This window comes from Odontesthes bonariensis, chromosome 7, assembly GCF_027942865.1.
Source record: "Odontesthes bonariensis isolate fOdoBon6 chromosome 7, fOdoBon6.hap1, whole genome shotgun sequence".
NCBI classification, from domain to species: Eukaryota; Metazoa; Chordata; class Actinopteri; order Atheriniformes; family Atherinopsidae; genus Odontesthes; species Odontesthes bonariensis.
The window spans coordinates 38853677-38870562 of NC_134512.1; the positions used below are offsets into that span (position 1 = coordinate 38853677).

Below are 16886 nucleotides of genomic sequence, written 5' to 3' on the forward strand. Positions count from 1 at the left end.
AGTTCCGTACCCTTCTCCATGTTTGGTGGATCCGCCGATTACTTTCTTTTCCTGTTCCACAGCAGACAGCAACAGACTTTTACAAAATAAAAGCCTGTGAGCAACAGACTTTTACAAAATAAAAGCCTGTGAGCAACAGACTTTTACAAAATAAAAGCCTGTGAGCAACAGACTTTTACAAAATAAAAGCCTGTGAGCAGCAGACTTTTACAGAATAAAAGCCTGTGAGCAGCAGACTTTTACAAAATAAAAGCCTGTGAGCAACTGACTTTTACAAAATAAAAGCCTGTGAGCAGCAGACTTTTACAATAATAAAATAAATAATAAAGCAGGGGGGGTCCGTGGCGTAGTGGGCTGAGCAGGCGCCCCATGTACAGAGGCTATAGTCCTCGCTGCAGCTGGCCCTGGTTCGAGTCCCCCATCGGACGGCCCTGTCCCCCTCTCTCTGCCCCCTGCTTCCTGTCTCTCTTAACTTTCCATTAAAAGGCACAAAAGCCCTCAAAAATAATAATAATAAAAAAAACAAAATAAAAAAACCTGCGTTAATAAATAATTAATGAGTTAACTTGTCCAGCCTAATAAAAAAAAAAGTATTTGGGTGCTTTGGCAGAGAAAGAATCTTAGATCTTAAACTTTCAGTTTCCATCCAGATGCTGCAGAGCTGGAGTCCCCCAGGAATGCATTCATAAACCAGGTGTGTTTATCCAGGAGCCAGGCTTGGACCATGTTAAAGGCACTGAGAATAAAATACACCGAGGTTAAGGTCTGTGCTGTGGTCTTTAAAGCCAGACAGGCCACAGCGGTTCCTGCTGAAGCGTTCCAGCATGTCAAGCTTCCCAGTAAATCAGTCTGCTGGTTGATTAGTTTCAGAAGCCACATTTACCCTAAATCCTGGTGTTTGTGTGCGACTGGAGCCACACGAGCACATTTTTACTGTTTCGAAGCACTTCTGTACGATCAGAATAAGTGAAAAATCTGTAACCGAGTCGCTTCCAGTCAAAACTTAAATCACACAGATTACAGTAAATACTTAAATTTATTATCTTATCAAAACATCTCCTCCAAGTTGGAAACACATCAGCACAATGTGGCGACATCAGTCCAGCGAGCTCCACGTTTATGTGGCGAACTTCTTCTGCCGGACCGGCGCCGGCAGCTGAGACATGATGTCCAGCAGGGGGCGCTCCACCACGACCAGAGAGCGGTCCTCCAGCACGCTCACGCTCATCAGATGCTGAGGGAACAAACACCACGCGAGTCAGGAAGAACATTCAAACACATCTGATGAGCTGACCAAGCAAACCAAAGCACTGATAATTACACCGAGCTGAGCAGAAACATCTCCTGTTTTCTGATAATTATACCGAGCTGAGGAGAAACATCTCCTGGTTTCTGATTATTACACTGAGCTGAGGAGAAACATCTCCTGTTTTCTGATTATTACACTGAGCTGAGGAGAAACATCTCCTGTTTTCTGATTATTACAGCGAGCTGAGGAGAAACATCTCCTGTTTTCTGATTATTACAGCGAGCTGAGGAGAAACATCTCCTGTTTTCTGATTATTACACCGAGCTGAGGAGAAACATCTCCTGTTTTCTGATAATTACACTGAGCTGAGGAGAAACATCTCCCGTTTAGATACTAGAATTAAATCTACTTAGATTCTTTCAGCCGGCTTCTTCACAAAGGCTCCAAACTGTTTCAGGTGGGAGAAATTAGGACATTAGTTCTGGGTCAGAACCTAATAAATACCATATGACAGACCGTTCCTGTATTTCATCAAGTCTGGATACATCAATAGCGTATTTGTCCTTTTCCCAAACTGTCTCAGAGGGAAGATTTGCTGTCTGAGACTTTAAAAACCCGTTTTAAATCGCTGTGAGCGCCTCTGACTACAGAGACGAGAAGGCTCATCATCCTGGAGCCAAACCGGAGACGAGGAAGCTGAAACTGCAGGAAAGCGGAGCTCGGCACACAGGTCGTACCTGGAAGTTCTTGCAGATCTTGAAGGCGTGGCTCTGTCTGCTCCTGTCGGGGGGAGAAAGGGTCCTCAGGGTCATCTGGTTGTAGAGCTTGGTCTGTGCGTCAGGCAGCGGCTGCATGTGGAAACACATTTCAGTGAATCTCCTTCTAACAGAAGAAGCTGCTGAAGCTGGCGGAGGGATACAGGCTGACGTACCAGACTCTGGTCGATGATGCAGAACATGAAGGTGTCGTGCAGCAGCACGTGCGCTGGGTTTTGGGGGTTGAAGGCGATGTGGGTGACGGGCGTGTCCCTCTGCAGCCACAGCTTGTGCAGCCCCTGCTGCTGCAGCGTCCGGCTCCAGGCCGTGTACTCCTTCTGCTTCAGGGAGAACTCAAAGATCTGCAGCACAAACCCACACAGTCACATGACCTGCCACCAAACCCACTGGCTGTGTTCGAAACCGCCTACTTCTCATCCTAACTTTAACTTTTTTAAGTGCCCGGATGCATACTAGATCCTCCTAAATGTTGGGTATGCATCATGAGGTTACTACTCATACTCAAACTACCCAAGATGCAACGTAACGTGACGTCGCCGATCGTCATTTCCTGTCAAAACGGCAGTTTCAAGCTAGCTACAACGAGGGTAGGTTCACTTCCTGTTTTCAAAACAAAAGCACCAATTGTATGGTAATGGCTTTCCCTGTGATAAAAGGCAACGGGTATTTTATTTTGTGAAAATAACAGGAAGTGCGTTGCTCACTGCGGCTAGCTTTAGTAGCGCCGAATTCGTGGGAACAAAATTGTAAACAGCCGGTATTTTGTCAGGTTTTCAACACGTTGGGGATCTAAACGACTACTTTCTCTCCTGAAAATGTTTCAAATGTTGCTAAAGTTTACAGAGTTTAGAGCTTAAGAGAAATCAGCTTCAGGCCGGCTGATTTCGGCTCGGGCAGGAGCGAGATGCATTGTGGGTAAACGCTCTGCATACTGTCTGATCGATGAGTATGCAGTATGGAATAAGTAGTAGGCGGTTTCTAACACAGCCACAGTCACATGACCCACAGTCACATGACCCGCCGGCGGCGGGACGACGAGCTGAGGAAAACCTTCACCTGCTGGTCGGCGTGCGCAGAGACGAGGTTGCCGGTGGTCGGGTGGATGGCGATGGCGGTGGGACAGGAGCCGTACACTGGAACCGTGCAGTGGAGCTGCAAACCAAGAGGGAGCGTTTAACGTTGTTGCCACGGTAACCGTGCGACAGCAGAGAACAACGGGCGTAAAACTCTGAACTGACCTTCATCTTGTGGAGGTTGAACACGTGGATCTCACAGCCCGTGTTGGCTGTGGCGAGCCACTTCCCGTCTTCACTGGCAGACAGAAGGTGGACCGGCTGCCTGGAGCCTGGACATAAAAAATGTATTACAAGTTTTAGAAATGTGTATGTTTATTTATGCAAAATGTCATTAAATATGCGCACATTTGCATTTATTTCTGGAAGATAGATCTGAACATGTGATGAAGCCGGGTGCAAAATTCTTTTTTCATTTTGTTTACACACAAAATTTTTCAAATTGAAAATTTTGCGAGCGCCACGTGCTAGTCGACGACATGAAAGAATCTAAACATTATATCTTTGGGAGTTGCTCATTGACTCTGTAGCGCCCCCTACGATGCTTAAAAATGGCCCCCGCAATGGGATTAGTTTCACGTGGGACAACGAAATTCGGTACACTCATTCATCATGGCCAGACGCACAAAAAAGTCTCATTCCGCCATGGTCCCACGTCCACAGGAAGGCGGCCATTTTGGATGGAAAGTGATTTTCGTGCCATTTTGACCGATTCCACGCCTTGCATATGATCGAACTCGTCCTACAGATTTAATGCTACAGACTTCAAAGTTGGCCAGGTTACTCTTAAGACAAAAAATATGTTTCATGAGAATGAAGACAACAGTAAAGGCCATTCAACTTTACTCCAGCCTCTGAGTTTCTCTTGGATCTTGTTCACTGCTTCCATTTGACTTGGGCCCAAACCGACCCAAACCCGGGTCACGTTTGTTTCTGCTTCCTGTGAAACTTTACTGGACAGATGTGGAAAAGCCTCTCGCAGCATCTCACCTGACTTGTGCCTGAGGGTGTGAAGGTGTTTGCACTCCAGCGGGCTGAGGGCGACCACGACCACCGAAGACTGACGGGAGGAGGCGAAGAGTTTGGAGGAGTCGGGGGAGAAGCAGAGCTGGTGGGCCGAGTGAAGCTCTTTAGGCAGTTTGGACACCTGAAGGAAGGCAAAGCACCCAGACAAAACGATTCATGGTCTCATCTCATCTCAAGAAACAAAGTATCATTTACTGTTCCAAAGGCCAAAAAAGAAAAGAAAAGGAGAAAAACATATCTGTTGTTGGGGTTTCATTATGGAATGATGCTAATTTAAATGTAAGAAATTGTGGAACATTTTTGGTTTTAAAGGATGGTTTCTAAAGCAATGTTTGAGGGCTACAAGTATTTATCATTTGTGAAGGATTTATAATTAATGTTATAATTAATAATATATATAAACAATTGTAAAAATTATTAATTATATAAATAATTTATTATTATATAAATAAATAATTATAAATAATAAATATAATTAATGTATAATTAATTAATTTGAAATTAATGTTTATAATGTTTATAATTTTGTGGGTTTTTTATGACTTTTGCTTCATTATTCTTCAATTTTTTTTTACTTTATTGGATGCAATTCTGTTTTTTGTCTTTTTACTATTACTTTTCTTCTTATTTAATATTTGTAAAAAATATGGGTTGATGGGTAGCTTCATTTTGTCCAACAGGACAGGCTTAAATATAAGCATTACGCTTCAGCCTGCAGGCCTTTTCAGCCACTTAAAAAATGCTGTGATTGTACTGAACACATTTGTTGTTTACTGTGTGACATAGTGCTCTTTAGCACAGATTTCACAGTGGAAACCACATTTAGGTGCCGGATCCCAGCAGATTTAAGCTGAAATCTGTTGTGACACAAACCTAATGCAGTTTAACACGTCAGCTCAGGTTGGAGCCAGATGTTTGGGGCCCACCTTGTTGATGCCGACGTTGTTGCCCAGCTGCAGTTTGTAGAGACGCACACCGGAGACGGTGGAATAAGCCAACCAGCCGCCACACGGAGACAGGGCGCTGCAGCAGATGTTGTCCTCGCCCTGCAGACAGCAGCACACATTCAGCTGGATTATTTTCACTCTCTGAGCCGGTGAGGAACCAGAAAACATCTGATGATGTCATCACAGCAGCCTGGCTGCTGGGCCAGCACATGTGCAGCTCTTACTACACCCAGCTCCTTTAAAAAGGGGGGAAAAGCCTCCATCACCAGAATAAAAAAGAGACACACACCTTCCTCTTCAGCTGGATCAGCTTCTCTGGGTTCCTCTTCACAGGCAGATGGTCACCAGCTTTTCCTGTCAACACACAGATCAGTTCAGATATCACTCGTTTTGTACGACCCAAAAAGCACGAAAAGCTGGGACGATGTGGCATAAAAAGGCAGCAGCGGTTACTTTGACATTCATTCGGTTGCAGACAGCGTGAAGCCAAAATGTTTCATGTTTTGTCTCATTAGTTTCACCATCCAAAAGAGCGAGAGTTATTTTAATCCGGTCCTACAGCCTCCATGATGAGTCTGTGAGCAGCAGAGATGTTCAGAGGATCTCCAGTTTGTCCACAAATGTGTTTAAAACAATGTTCCTCAGAGAAAGACTGCAAGGGATCTGCATATTTCTGCCTCTGCAGAGCAGAATATCACGAAAGCATTCAGGGAATCTGGAGGAGTTTCAGTGAGCGAGCCTAAGCTGGACCCCCGTGACCTCTGACCCCTGCTGCATCAAGAACCCTCGTTCATCAGTAGCTGATCACACGGACGAGGGATTACTGTGGGAAACCTTAGTCCAGCACCACGTGTTTCTATGTGTTTTCATGTGTTTTTTCATGTGTTTTCATGTGTTTTTTCATGTGTTTTTATAGATGTTGCACATATGTTTCACATGTGCTGCCTTCAGGAACACATCTGTTCCAGGGACATCCGTGCACTGTTCAAGCAGACCATGGAAAAGCACATTCTGCACACGTTCCAAAGGCTGAGGAAGAAGAGGGGACGGGTGCGGGCCTGCTTGCAGTCCTGACCTGTCCCCACTCTAAAACTCTGAAACCCCCCCCCCCGTGCTGCTGCACACCTGAAGACGTGTCAGCAGGAAGAACGGGACTAAAATGAATTACCTCGAAGAGACAAAACATGAAATACCTCGAGTTTTTACTCTCTGCAACAAAATAAAAGTTAAAGTGAAAATGAGAATCTCTCCATTTAATCAGAATCGAAGCTGCTGAAACTTGATCTCACTTCCAAAGATGACAGATTTCAGATCAATCATGGAGTAGCTACGGCATGAAGGCGTGTTTTGCTCACCGTGTGCGTCGCTTTCTCCCAGCCTCCAAAGCTCCAAGTGATCGGGGAACTGAAAGAGCAGCAGCCCTGCTTTCTGTGAGCAGCCCACCAGGTTCCTCTGCATGGAAGACAGACAGATGTGATGGAGTTATTCCCACTTTGTATCCAGCATCATGTTTCTGACGGTCCCGCCGTGCTCGACAACACCTGAGAGGTCGCGTTGCACACGTTTCATACTCACATGTGGGAACGCTATGATGCGCAGCTCCGACTCCCGGGTGTTCTTCTCCACCTTATCCAGGAGGGGGCGCACCACCAGCTGCGTGTCCATACCTAACAGCAAATAGTTCAATGTTAGCAGTAAAAACTTGCTGAGGTATTGGTTGAAGGGATTGTGTGACTTTTTTTTTTGGTGTACTACCAAACTTAACATTGGAGTTCGTCAGAGAATTTGAGAGATTGTTTTAGCTTAACGGCTCATAGCTGAAATTCTGTAAATGTGAGCTCTTTAGTAGTTACATTGGCTGAAAGAGGACAAATTTTCCTACATTTTAATGTATAATTTGTTTCTCTAAGTTAAACTTTATGAAAGTTAGAGGAATTTGTTTGAATATACTGAAACATTTTAAACTTATCAGCACGCACTCAACTGTGTGCTCATTCATAAAAATCAAGAAGGAGCTAAATGTTCATGTTTTTGAAACTGTCATATTTCAAAATTGGCTGAAGATTTGAAAAAGCTGAAACAGTTGGTAATAGCTGAATGTCTTGTGACCTATTTAAAGTTTGAATGGTTACTCTAGCTGAAAGCATGCAGAAGTAGTTAGGTTGGAAAGAGGAAGACGATTTGGAAGAGCTGAAAGCAGTTCCCATTCATTTGAATGACGGGAAAATTTGAATAAAAGTTGAATATTTTAAAAAGTGTAAAGGTTAAAAACACCAAAAGTGAGAGCAGGAATCTGCTGAAGGAGCTGAACGTTTTGATGCCAAAATTGTCGAAATATCTGAAAGTACGCAGGAGTAGTTAGGTGCCGAAAACTGGCGGGATAATAATAATAAAGAGAAACAGGAACTTAATTGTGAGAATGCCTTAAAGCATTAAATATAAATACAGAAAAAGGCAGAAACATTTACTTTGATGTAAATGAAAGTCTGCAGCTTTAACACCAACCTCCAGAAACCACGGCGGTGTCGGTGTGAGCGAGCGCCCTCACGTCATGCGAATGGTTCTTAAAGGTCCTGGTTCGGACCCACTGCTTGTCCTGCCGCTCCACGGCGGAGGACATGAACTGGAACTGGACGATGGTGCCTTCAGACGTGCCGGCGATCACGCTGCTCTCGTCCTGTTTCACATTCACAAGCATGGGCGTCGGACCCGTGGGGGATGGGGGTGTTTTGACACCCCCACTTTTACAGCAATATGATTTAAACCCCCCCTCACATTTTCCAAAGGTAAACCCGTTTGCCCCTTGGATGGATTATTTTAACGGTTTGCCCACCCTCATAGTGCACCAACATACAATGTGTTTTAAAGACGCTGTGCCCTCTTTAGAATAATTCCATCCAGATTTGAGCAGTCTAACTATTGTAGTTTCCATACAGGACCCAGTTTAGGGCGATCAAAATGCAAAAAAATGCAGTGAAATGGCCCTTTATGCCTATCCATTTAATTCGCGAATCAGATGCCAACTTCAGCGTGGTGTCTATGGGCTTGATGTGGCGCTCATGTCCACGACACCTCGCCTCAGCGGAGAACCCGACTCACCTGTGAAGCGGACAGCGCCAGGACGTCCCACTTGGAGACCACGTGACTTCTGACCAGAGTTCCCGTGAACCCGTCCCAGATCTGGACCTTTCCGGCAGAGTCGCCGCTGATGATGGTGTGATCGGACAGGAAGACGACACTCCAGACCACCACCTCCCTGCTCTTGGACGCCCCCACGCCTCGCTCCACCAGCAGCCGGTGTGTGGCGTGGCCTGACGTCGGGAGAAATGAAATCGTTTAACTCCAAACCAAACTGATGTTACATTTGTTCTGCGCAGATCCCTCCAGGGGAGCATTACCCGTCTCTGCGTTAAAGACTCGGATCATGTCCATCATCCCAGCGGCTATCTGTGTCCCAGAGGGATGCCAGGACAGAGAGATGATACGGCCTGCGGGATCAGAACCAAAACAACAGCTGATCGGACTGTTCTGTCAACATTGGTCACATCACATAAAAGCACTTATTGGCTTCATTTACACTGCAAGTCTTGATGCCCAGATCTGATTTTCTGCCAAAATCCAATTTTTTTTAACGTGTGGTTACACGTACTTTAATAATGTGACTCATATCTGATTCACGCGATTACACTTGCTTATCACCTGAAACATCGCACATGCCTACTTAAGTGTTTACCAAACTCTGACGTTGACACAGGTGCGATGCTAGTGTTGCGGTACATGAGAAGTTCGCCCAACATTGGCAGGATTTTAAGGCAGAGAAGGAGGAAAAGGGCCGTTATTGCCTCCTCAGCTGTTCAGAGGAGTGTCTGGGTGCGAGACGATCCCAGATCCTCGCATATTTAATGACGTGTGGAACGCAATGTGTAAGAATATCCGATCTGCCCGTTTACACGGCGGTCGCATTGTCACATATCCGATTCGTATCTGATAAATTTCCACATATGAAGGAGGCCTGTATCCGATCTCAAAATATCCGAATGCATGCGTCTTTGTCCTATTTACATGGTCAAAAAACATATCCGATTTGTGTCACATGAGAGCAAAAAATCAGAATTGGGTAACATTTAACTGACAGTGTAGATGTAGCCTAAGTGAAAGTAAAGAGGCATCTTTCACCTTTCTGTCTGTCGAGGTTTCTCTGAAACTGAATCCTCTCCTCCAGTATTTCAAAGATCTTCACCGTCCCGTCCTCACATCCAACCTGTCATGGAAAACACTCATTAACCCCACACCGATTCCAGCCCAGCGAGCGTCTGAAGCGTAACCATGACCACGAGGTCTGGACTGACCGCCAGCAGCGTCCCCTGACTGTTGCAGCTGATGGTCCAGATGGGTCCTCCGTAGGCCTCCACCGTGTACCGCGGCCTCAGGTTCTCCAGGTCATACTCTGTGATCTCTCCGTTCAAACCGGCGCTGAACAGACGGCGGCCCACCCAACACAGAGCCTCGACCGCCCTGCCGTCCTGTCCGGGAATCACCTGAGCATCACAACCAAAAGCTGGGAGGTTAGCTCCTCCGGGGTCGGAAGGATCCAGGGAGAGTTCAGCTGCAGAAGAGAAAGCATTCATTCTCTCCTTCTCCGAGCCGTTACCTTCTCTTGAAAGTAGTTGTCGGCGAAGTTGAAGATCTCCACAGCTCCGTCGCCCCGGGCAACGGCCAGCCGCTCCGTGCCGCTGTTGAACGCCAGGGCCCGGATGGCGCTGGGCATGTAGTCGAAGAAGCGAACGCGGTGCACCTTGAACTCACCCATTTAACTCTAGGACGTAAAAACAGAGTCCGAACTAACGGTTATCTGCAGGAGCCACGAGGCTGGATGCAAAAAAAAAACAAACATTCTGCAATCACGAAGAGAAAGAATAAACTCTGAGGGGCAGTAGAAGAAGAAGTGGAAACCCAGAAATCATCGAACTGCGGCCGAGGGTGTCCTGGTGCAAAGTGCACATCTGGACCCCCTTATGCCTGAACATGGTGTTCGTTAGGACAGTCCAGGCCGAGCACAGAAGTCCAACAACAGAACACCTCTGATTCAGATCAGGGGCCGTTCCTCCCCATCACCCCCTTCCAGGTGAGCATTGAAGTTTAGTAAAATAAATTCTACTTACTTAGATTTTTAAAATAATTCTAGACTTTAATGGTAACTTACAAGCATACAAGTGTAAAAGTTGGACCTAATATTACGCTCAAATGTAATTTGAATTATACTATTCTATTGAAAATGTGAATTTCTATGAAACACAATGAAGTATATTTGTTTTTTCAATGGGAAGTGCACAATAATCAGATTAGATTAAGATTAAGATTAAGATCCGCTTTATTGGTCATGCATACACACGAAATTTGTCCTCCGCTTTTAACCCATCCAGGTTGGCACCTGTTGACACACACATGCACATGCACAGGGTCACACACTCAGAGACAGATGCCAGCCTGGAGCGGTGGGCAGCCATGAAGCGCCCGGGGAGCATAGGGGGTACGGTGCCTTGCTCAAGGGCACCTCGGCCGTGACAATCAAAGCGTAATCAAAGCTGCCTTTTAAATCCTTCAATGAGTGATGAACAGAACGTTTTCAGAACAGTTCAGTAAAAATAATCTGCTTCATCAACATGTGGTCAGACAGGTTTATTTCCCACATTTAGACATCAGTCGGTGTTTTTAACGGAGCAGTTAGCCGTGCGGCTGAATGTGTGCTAACACATGAGGGCACAAACCGGGTAAAAACAGTCCGCGTGAAGCAGTGAAACAGATTCTGGTTCAACAAGAACCTCAAAAAGGTTCAACAGAATCAAACTTAACGGAAAACATCGTTTACCTGCCGGCTGGAGCCAAACTCGCATCAATTTTTAACACCGCACGTTTCAAAACATGGGCAGCCACGTTGATAACCTTTGTACCGGAGGTAGAAGGAGAAAAAGGAAGTACGTCATGACGCCGGTTGCACGCACAGCTGGCGGGAAACGATACCGGAAGTGAACGTGTTTGTTTTCCCACTGAAGCCGCAGCTGAAGGAGGACGGGACGATGGTTCAGATAGTTATAAGGTGAGAAATAACTTCTGTTTAACCTGGAAAAATGATTATTATTTGTGATGTTTTATAAGCGCAGTATAATATAACAGTATTAGGGACAGGCATAAGAAAAAATATAAATATTTTTCTTATGCCTGGCCCTAATACGTAGAAAAAAAGATGTCTATAGAATGTAGATATTTTAAAAAGAGTTTTTTTGCAAGGATCTAACTGTAAATGAAGTGTTGAATTTAATCCACAATACACAATAAACAAAGCAAGTTTACAGTACTGAAAAAGCTCAAATTTCTTTCTATTTCCTTCAGCAGCCAGAGCTTCATGTTAGCAATAGTTTTTCATTAAGCCACTTAACTCTGAGCTGTGAAGCATCCAGGCAAAAAAAAAAAAAAAGGCTCCTAACTCAAGGGATGAACCAGTGTTGTGTCCAATTTAGCAAAGAAGCCGTTTTAAACTGGATCTTTAGGCACTTTGTTCCCAGCAGCCTGTCACAGAGACACATCATTTGTTCCCATTTCTTTAGCTGCATGTGTGAAAAACAGCTTCATAGTTTCAACTTTTTTTTTACATTTATGTTAAAACTGAAAAAAACAGACAATAATAAGAATTATATGTTAAACAACATCAAGAAAAAGTAAAAAATATTCAATTTAAAGCTTAAAAAAGGAATATAAGATATAATCTTATGATTAATTATGGAACAATTCATATAAATGAAATGATTAAACTGCTTTATGCCACCAGAAATGAATAATCTAGAAGCTCTTTGTGGGTTTTAAACTGGAATTAAGATTTGTTCCCATTTCTTTAGCTGCATGTGTGAAAAACAGCAAAGATAACACAGTGTGACAGACAGAAAACAGGATTTCTGCAGCAACAAGGTGATTCCCAAAGAGCTGTTAGCTGAAAACTTGGCATATCTCAGCATGGTGTGCAGTGTGTCCTTAAAACATTTGAGGAAACTGGACAAGTGGAGGACAGAAGAAGAAGTGTCAGGCCTAAAGAACTATCTCCAGCAGAGGAACAGGATCTGCTGTAGAAGCGCTGCGGCCTGTGATGTGAAACCCGCTGTATTTGATGCTGGTGTGTATCTGCTCCTGCAGGGGCAGCGTGGACGGCTGCAGTCCTCCAGAGTGGCTGCTGGTGGAGCTGCAGGGAGAGATCGTGTCCAGACACGACTCTGGTCTCACAGGGAACGTGATGGGAGACCTGCTCTACACCAAAGAGGTACACGGCACACGTTTGGGCCTGGAATCTGCAAACAATTACAGCTTAATTACCCAAAATCTGGAGCTTTCCATCATCTTACTCAGCAAGATCAAATCAAGTTATTTTAATTTCTTTAGAGCTGAAATGAACTTTCAGAGCTGAGCTGCAGCTGGACACCAGAACTGATACCAAACAAAGGTCTGGCCCTGATGGCAGAGTACACTCTGGGCTATCCCTGCTTTAAAAGACTTAAGTTCAAATTCAAAATGTATTTATACAGCACATTAAAACAACCTCAGCTGACCAGAGTGCTTCACAACAGCAACTGCATCACATATTAAGAGAGTCATCAATACAATAGCCATAAGAATAACTTCATCACAGATAAAAATAAAATTTGAGATAAGATTAGCATTAACAGTAACAATAAAAGTAGCAAGCCAAGGTAAACTCCATTTCAGCTGGTGGAAAGCCAAGAAAAAGAGATGTTTTCAGTCTGGATTTGAGTTGCTGCTGAACAACTTATTGTGTTAACAGGGACAGAATTAAGATGGCTGAGAAGTCGTGTAACTATAACCTTCATGTGAATATTATCAATATGTTCTGTGTTTACAACTATATATATATATATATATATATATATATATATTATACTACATAGATTTTGTATTGACACTTTATTCTAAACTTCTCTGCTTTCATACTGAAACATTTGTCCTTGTTTGGACCGAAAACAAAGTTTCAGTGCAATCTGTTGGTTTCCTTAGCTAGGAAATTGTTTTTGAATTGGCTTGAATTGGACTTTATTATCTAAGTGCTTTGAGATGACATTTGTTGTATTTGGCGCTATATAAATAAAAATGAATTGAATTGAATTGAATTAAAGTAGGAATAGGACAGACTGAACCCTGCATGTCAGTCGCTCGGCTGGTTTGACTTAATAAAAACAAAAGCGACGTCATTTTATTCAGATGAACGGGACACCCCGGCAGTGGAGCTGGGATTTTCAGCTCCGTTGTCTAACTTTTAGCAAAAGTACAAATGTGTTTGTGTAGATTTAAGGTAAAACTTAAGTTATGTAATAAATATCAGATTAAAATCCTTCAGGTACGCCATCACATCACCTAGTTTTATACGAGAAGGTTCGATGAAATCTGTTAAATGTCTATATGAGGGCCGATAAGGTGGATTCTGGGTCCAAAGTTAATTCGAGAGAATAAAAGATTCTTCAGTCTGACAGTTGCAGCTCGGAGGTTTTTAATTGCTCCAGTCCTGAAATCATCGCAGCTCAGGCGCCTCTACGTGCTCATTTCAATCATTTTCATTTGTTTTGGGCCGACGTCCCGGAGAGTCATTCACACAGAACTGTTCAGGATATTCAGGATTAAAAAAACAACAACTTTTAGGGTTACCAAACTCAACTTCTGCAAACAATTAAACTAAATATTCGTTTGGGGAATCGAGGATTGCAGCTTACACAGCGATTACGCAGAAGTGTCTCAAACCAGATGCTCCAGATTGGTGCAATTTAATTTATGATGTTTTCTTTGAAGCTTCAAGAAGCGAAAAATTTTGGGAAAAGTGTAAAATACGCCCTTCTTTTGCCTGATAAGGATCTCTGAGTGAATCACTGTTGTTTCAGCTCCGGCTCTGTTTTTTATGCTCGGTTTTATCTGGGGGTCCATGTGCAGCTGCAACTGCATCTTCCAACGTTTAACCTTGTAGCACCCACAGTTGCAGAAATGCAACAAGCTTTTTATTTATTTACATTATTTATTTACATTATATTTTTATTTACATTACATTATTTGATTTTTTTAAAATTTACATACATTATTTACATTCATGAGTAATATTTTTTACATTACATTTTATGTGCCGACAGTTGTCACAGCATCATTTTCTTGGCTCAGTGATTACACTCTGCTTTGCGGTGGTCTGTTCTAGTTGGTTCTGCTCTCGTTTGGTGTGCTCTGCTTTGTCCACCTTTCACATCCGTAATGGGAGCTCAGCTCTCCAAATTGTATTATTATGATTATTATTATTTTTTTTTATTAGCTTCATGTGCACATTTTTTATTTACATTACATGTTTTGCATTTTATATGTACTTCACTTTTTCACAACAAAGATCTGTGAAATCTGTTTGATTTGTTGTTGAATGGAAAGTTTATGATGGGTGCGTTCCGCACTTTGTATTAAGAATGTTCAATAAAGGTTTATTATATACATTTTACTGTGGTAGCAGCAGTTACTGCTGAACTTTCACTTTACCTTTTTTTGCCAAACGATCGGCAGAGAATGACTTGGTTTTGTGAACAAAATGAATCAGGAAAGCCCACAGCTGCAAATGTGCAACATTGCCTAAAATGATCAAAAATAGCCCAATTCCAAAAATATCGGTTTATTCCCACCCAAAAAGATGCAAGAAGAGCCAAAATGATTTTTTTCCAATGATTATTCATATGCTCACGTTCAACACGATTCCTGTGAAAGTCCTGAATGTGTCCCTTTCTCATGCTGTTCCTCTCCCCTCCACCAGGGGGTGCCGGTTCTCACCGTGGGACATCACATCCTTTATGGGAAGCAGGTCAAACTGGAGAAGCCCTTCGCCGTCCTCACCAAGCGCTCCGGCCATTCACAGGGCGGCCACGGCGGTGACGATGATGTCACGCAGGTAGCCATGGATACGGACCAGGAAGCCTCCACCTCTTACTCTGTCGCTGCGCTCATCAAACGGAAACTGATCTTTAAGACTCGCCCCAAACCCATCATCACCAACGTGCCCAAGAAGGTGTAGCAGGGCGGAGACTCGTCAGCTGATTCGGGCTCCGTTCACCTCCGTCTGTGCTGCTCCAGTAAAGTTTACTCACAGATGGTGTATTCTTGTCCCCTGATTGGTTGTTTTGTCTGACGCGAGGAGAACGGATTCACTCAGAACCCGATCCCAGACCTGGACCGACTCTTGTCACACAGAACTTCTGTTTTAGTTTATTTTTTAACCTGTGAAAACTGTCCGGCTGGTTAATAAAGTAAATGCAGGAAATGAATCTGCATTGACCTTTAAAGGGACAGTTCGCCTCTTTTGACATGAAGCTGTGTAACATCCCATATCAGCAACATCATTTATGAACATCTTCTTACCCCCTGCTGCGTCCTGTGAGCAGAGTTCCAGCCTCGTTTTGGTGTTGATGAAGGTAGTCCGGCTAGTTGGCTGGGGTTTAAAAAATAAAGCGTCTTGCTTCTCAGAACAATATGCGTTCAACAGAGTAATACATTTGCATCACAAAATGGTTCTCCAGGAAAAAGTCGGACCTCACAATCGCTTGGCGTTATTTTCTCTCCCTTCATATCACTGCGTTAAGCCACCTAGCGATAGCCGCGCCTGTTACGCTGTTTGCTGCTCGGTCTGCACAGCAGGCAGTGATACGAAGGGAGAGAAAATAGGGCCAAGAGATTGTGAGGTCTGATTTTTTCCTGGAGAACCATTTTGTGATGCAAATGTATTACTCTGTTGAACGCATATTGTTCTGAGAAGCAAAAGGCTTTATTTTTTAAACCCCAGCCAACTAGCCGGACTACCTTCATCAACACCAAAACGAGGCTGGAACTCTGCTCACAGGACGCAGCAGGGGGTAAGAAGATGTTCAGAAATGATGCTGCTGATATGGGATGTTACACAGCTTCATGTCAGAAGAGGCGAACTGTCCCTTTAAGAAATGGAAAGCTGTATGAAATCAGCCACTAGGCGGATCCGAGCGTGGACCGTGGACACGCCCCCCCCATCTGACTCAGAACTGACCACACGTGTTGAATAAATAAAACTTTGTGACCCTCAGATTTAGTGTGAGGCTGAAGAACATCTGAGATGTGAGCAACAACAAATGTTTACAGCACCGAGGTGTTTGTGTTTGTCCAAGGCGTCTCCCACCAGTAAAGAGTGGTTCTGTTAGCCGTGGCTGAATGGACCCGATTCATGGAGCTGCAGTAACCACATGCACACACACATGCACACGCACACACACACTCACACGCACACACACACACTCAGGCGCAGACATGCTGGCAGCCTGCTCTTAAAGCCATACCATGTGGTTGGAGTCATTCAGCTCGTTTTATCCGTGACCTCACAGTTCAGAACTGAAATGCATCGAAGTGGCTTCTTATTGAAGGAGACGGTTGTTTTCTGAAGGAAACTTAAAAACTTTACAACATTTAACTCCTTAACGCCTATTGTCGCATATATGCTGCAAACCGTTTGACTCAATCAACCAGCTGAGATCTTTATTCCCCCAATGCCGGTTAGTCCATATTCACTACGGACCTAGGAACCTTAATATAAATAAATATGTAAAAAAAGAAAGGGTGAATAAAAAAACATGTTTTTTCACTGTTATATTACTGTGTTGTTGTTATCTTATTATTGCCCATTATGCCTGGTGTTGCAAATAAGCAACATACCAAAATTTCTATTTATTTTTTGTGCAAAAGTGAAATTACAGCTATATAAATTCAGGCATTAAGG

The 16886-nt window shown here is 43.7% G+C and overlaps 2 protein-coding genes across 2 annotated transcripts; one reads left to right on the plus strand and one right to left on the minus strand.

The window, feature by feature from the left end:
- Window positions 1–1017: 1017 nt before the first annotated feature.
- On the minus strand, window positions 1018–11030 carry utp4 (UTP4 small subunit processome component). Its single transcript, XM_075470763.1, has 17 exons — window positions 10941–11030; window positions 9723–9885; window positions 9421–9609; window positions 9248–9332; window positions 8470–8559; window positions 8171–8382; window positions 7577–7748; window positions 6647–6738; window positions 6427–6523; window positions 5361–5425; window positions 5051–5170; window positions 4089–4245; window positions 3264–3370; window positions 3082–3177; window positions 2181–2366; window positions 1987–2097; window positions 1018–1234 (listed from the first exon to the last, which is right to left on the minus strand). The coding sequence occupies exons 2-17, from the start codon at window positions 9879–9881 to the stop codon at window positions 1118–1120; spliced, it is 2055 nt and encodes a 684-aa protein (XP_075326878.1). The 5' UTR covers window positions 9882–9885; window positions 10941–11030; the 3' UTR covers window positions 1018–1117.
- A 16-nt stretch (window positions 11031–11046) lies between these two features.
- chtf8 (CTF8, chromosome transmission fidelity factor 8 homolog (S. cerevisiae)) lies at window positions 11047–15411 on the plus strand. Its single transcript, XM_075470764.1, has 3 exons — window positions 11047–11168; window positions 12257–12380; window positions 14904–15411. Exons 1-3 carry the CDS (start codon window positions 11149–11151, stop codon window positions 15159–15161), a joined length of 402 nt encoding a protein of 133 aa, XP_075326879.1. The 5' UTR covers window positions 11047–11148; the 3' UTR covers window positions 15162–15411.
- The last annotated feature ends 1475 nt before the right edge of the window (window positions 15412–16886 follow it).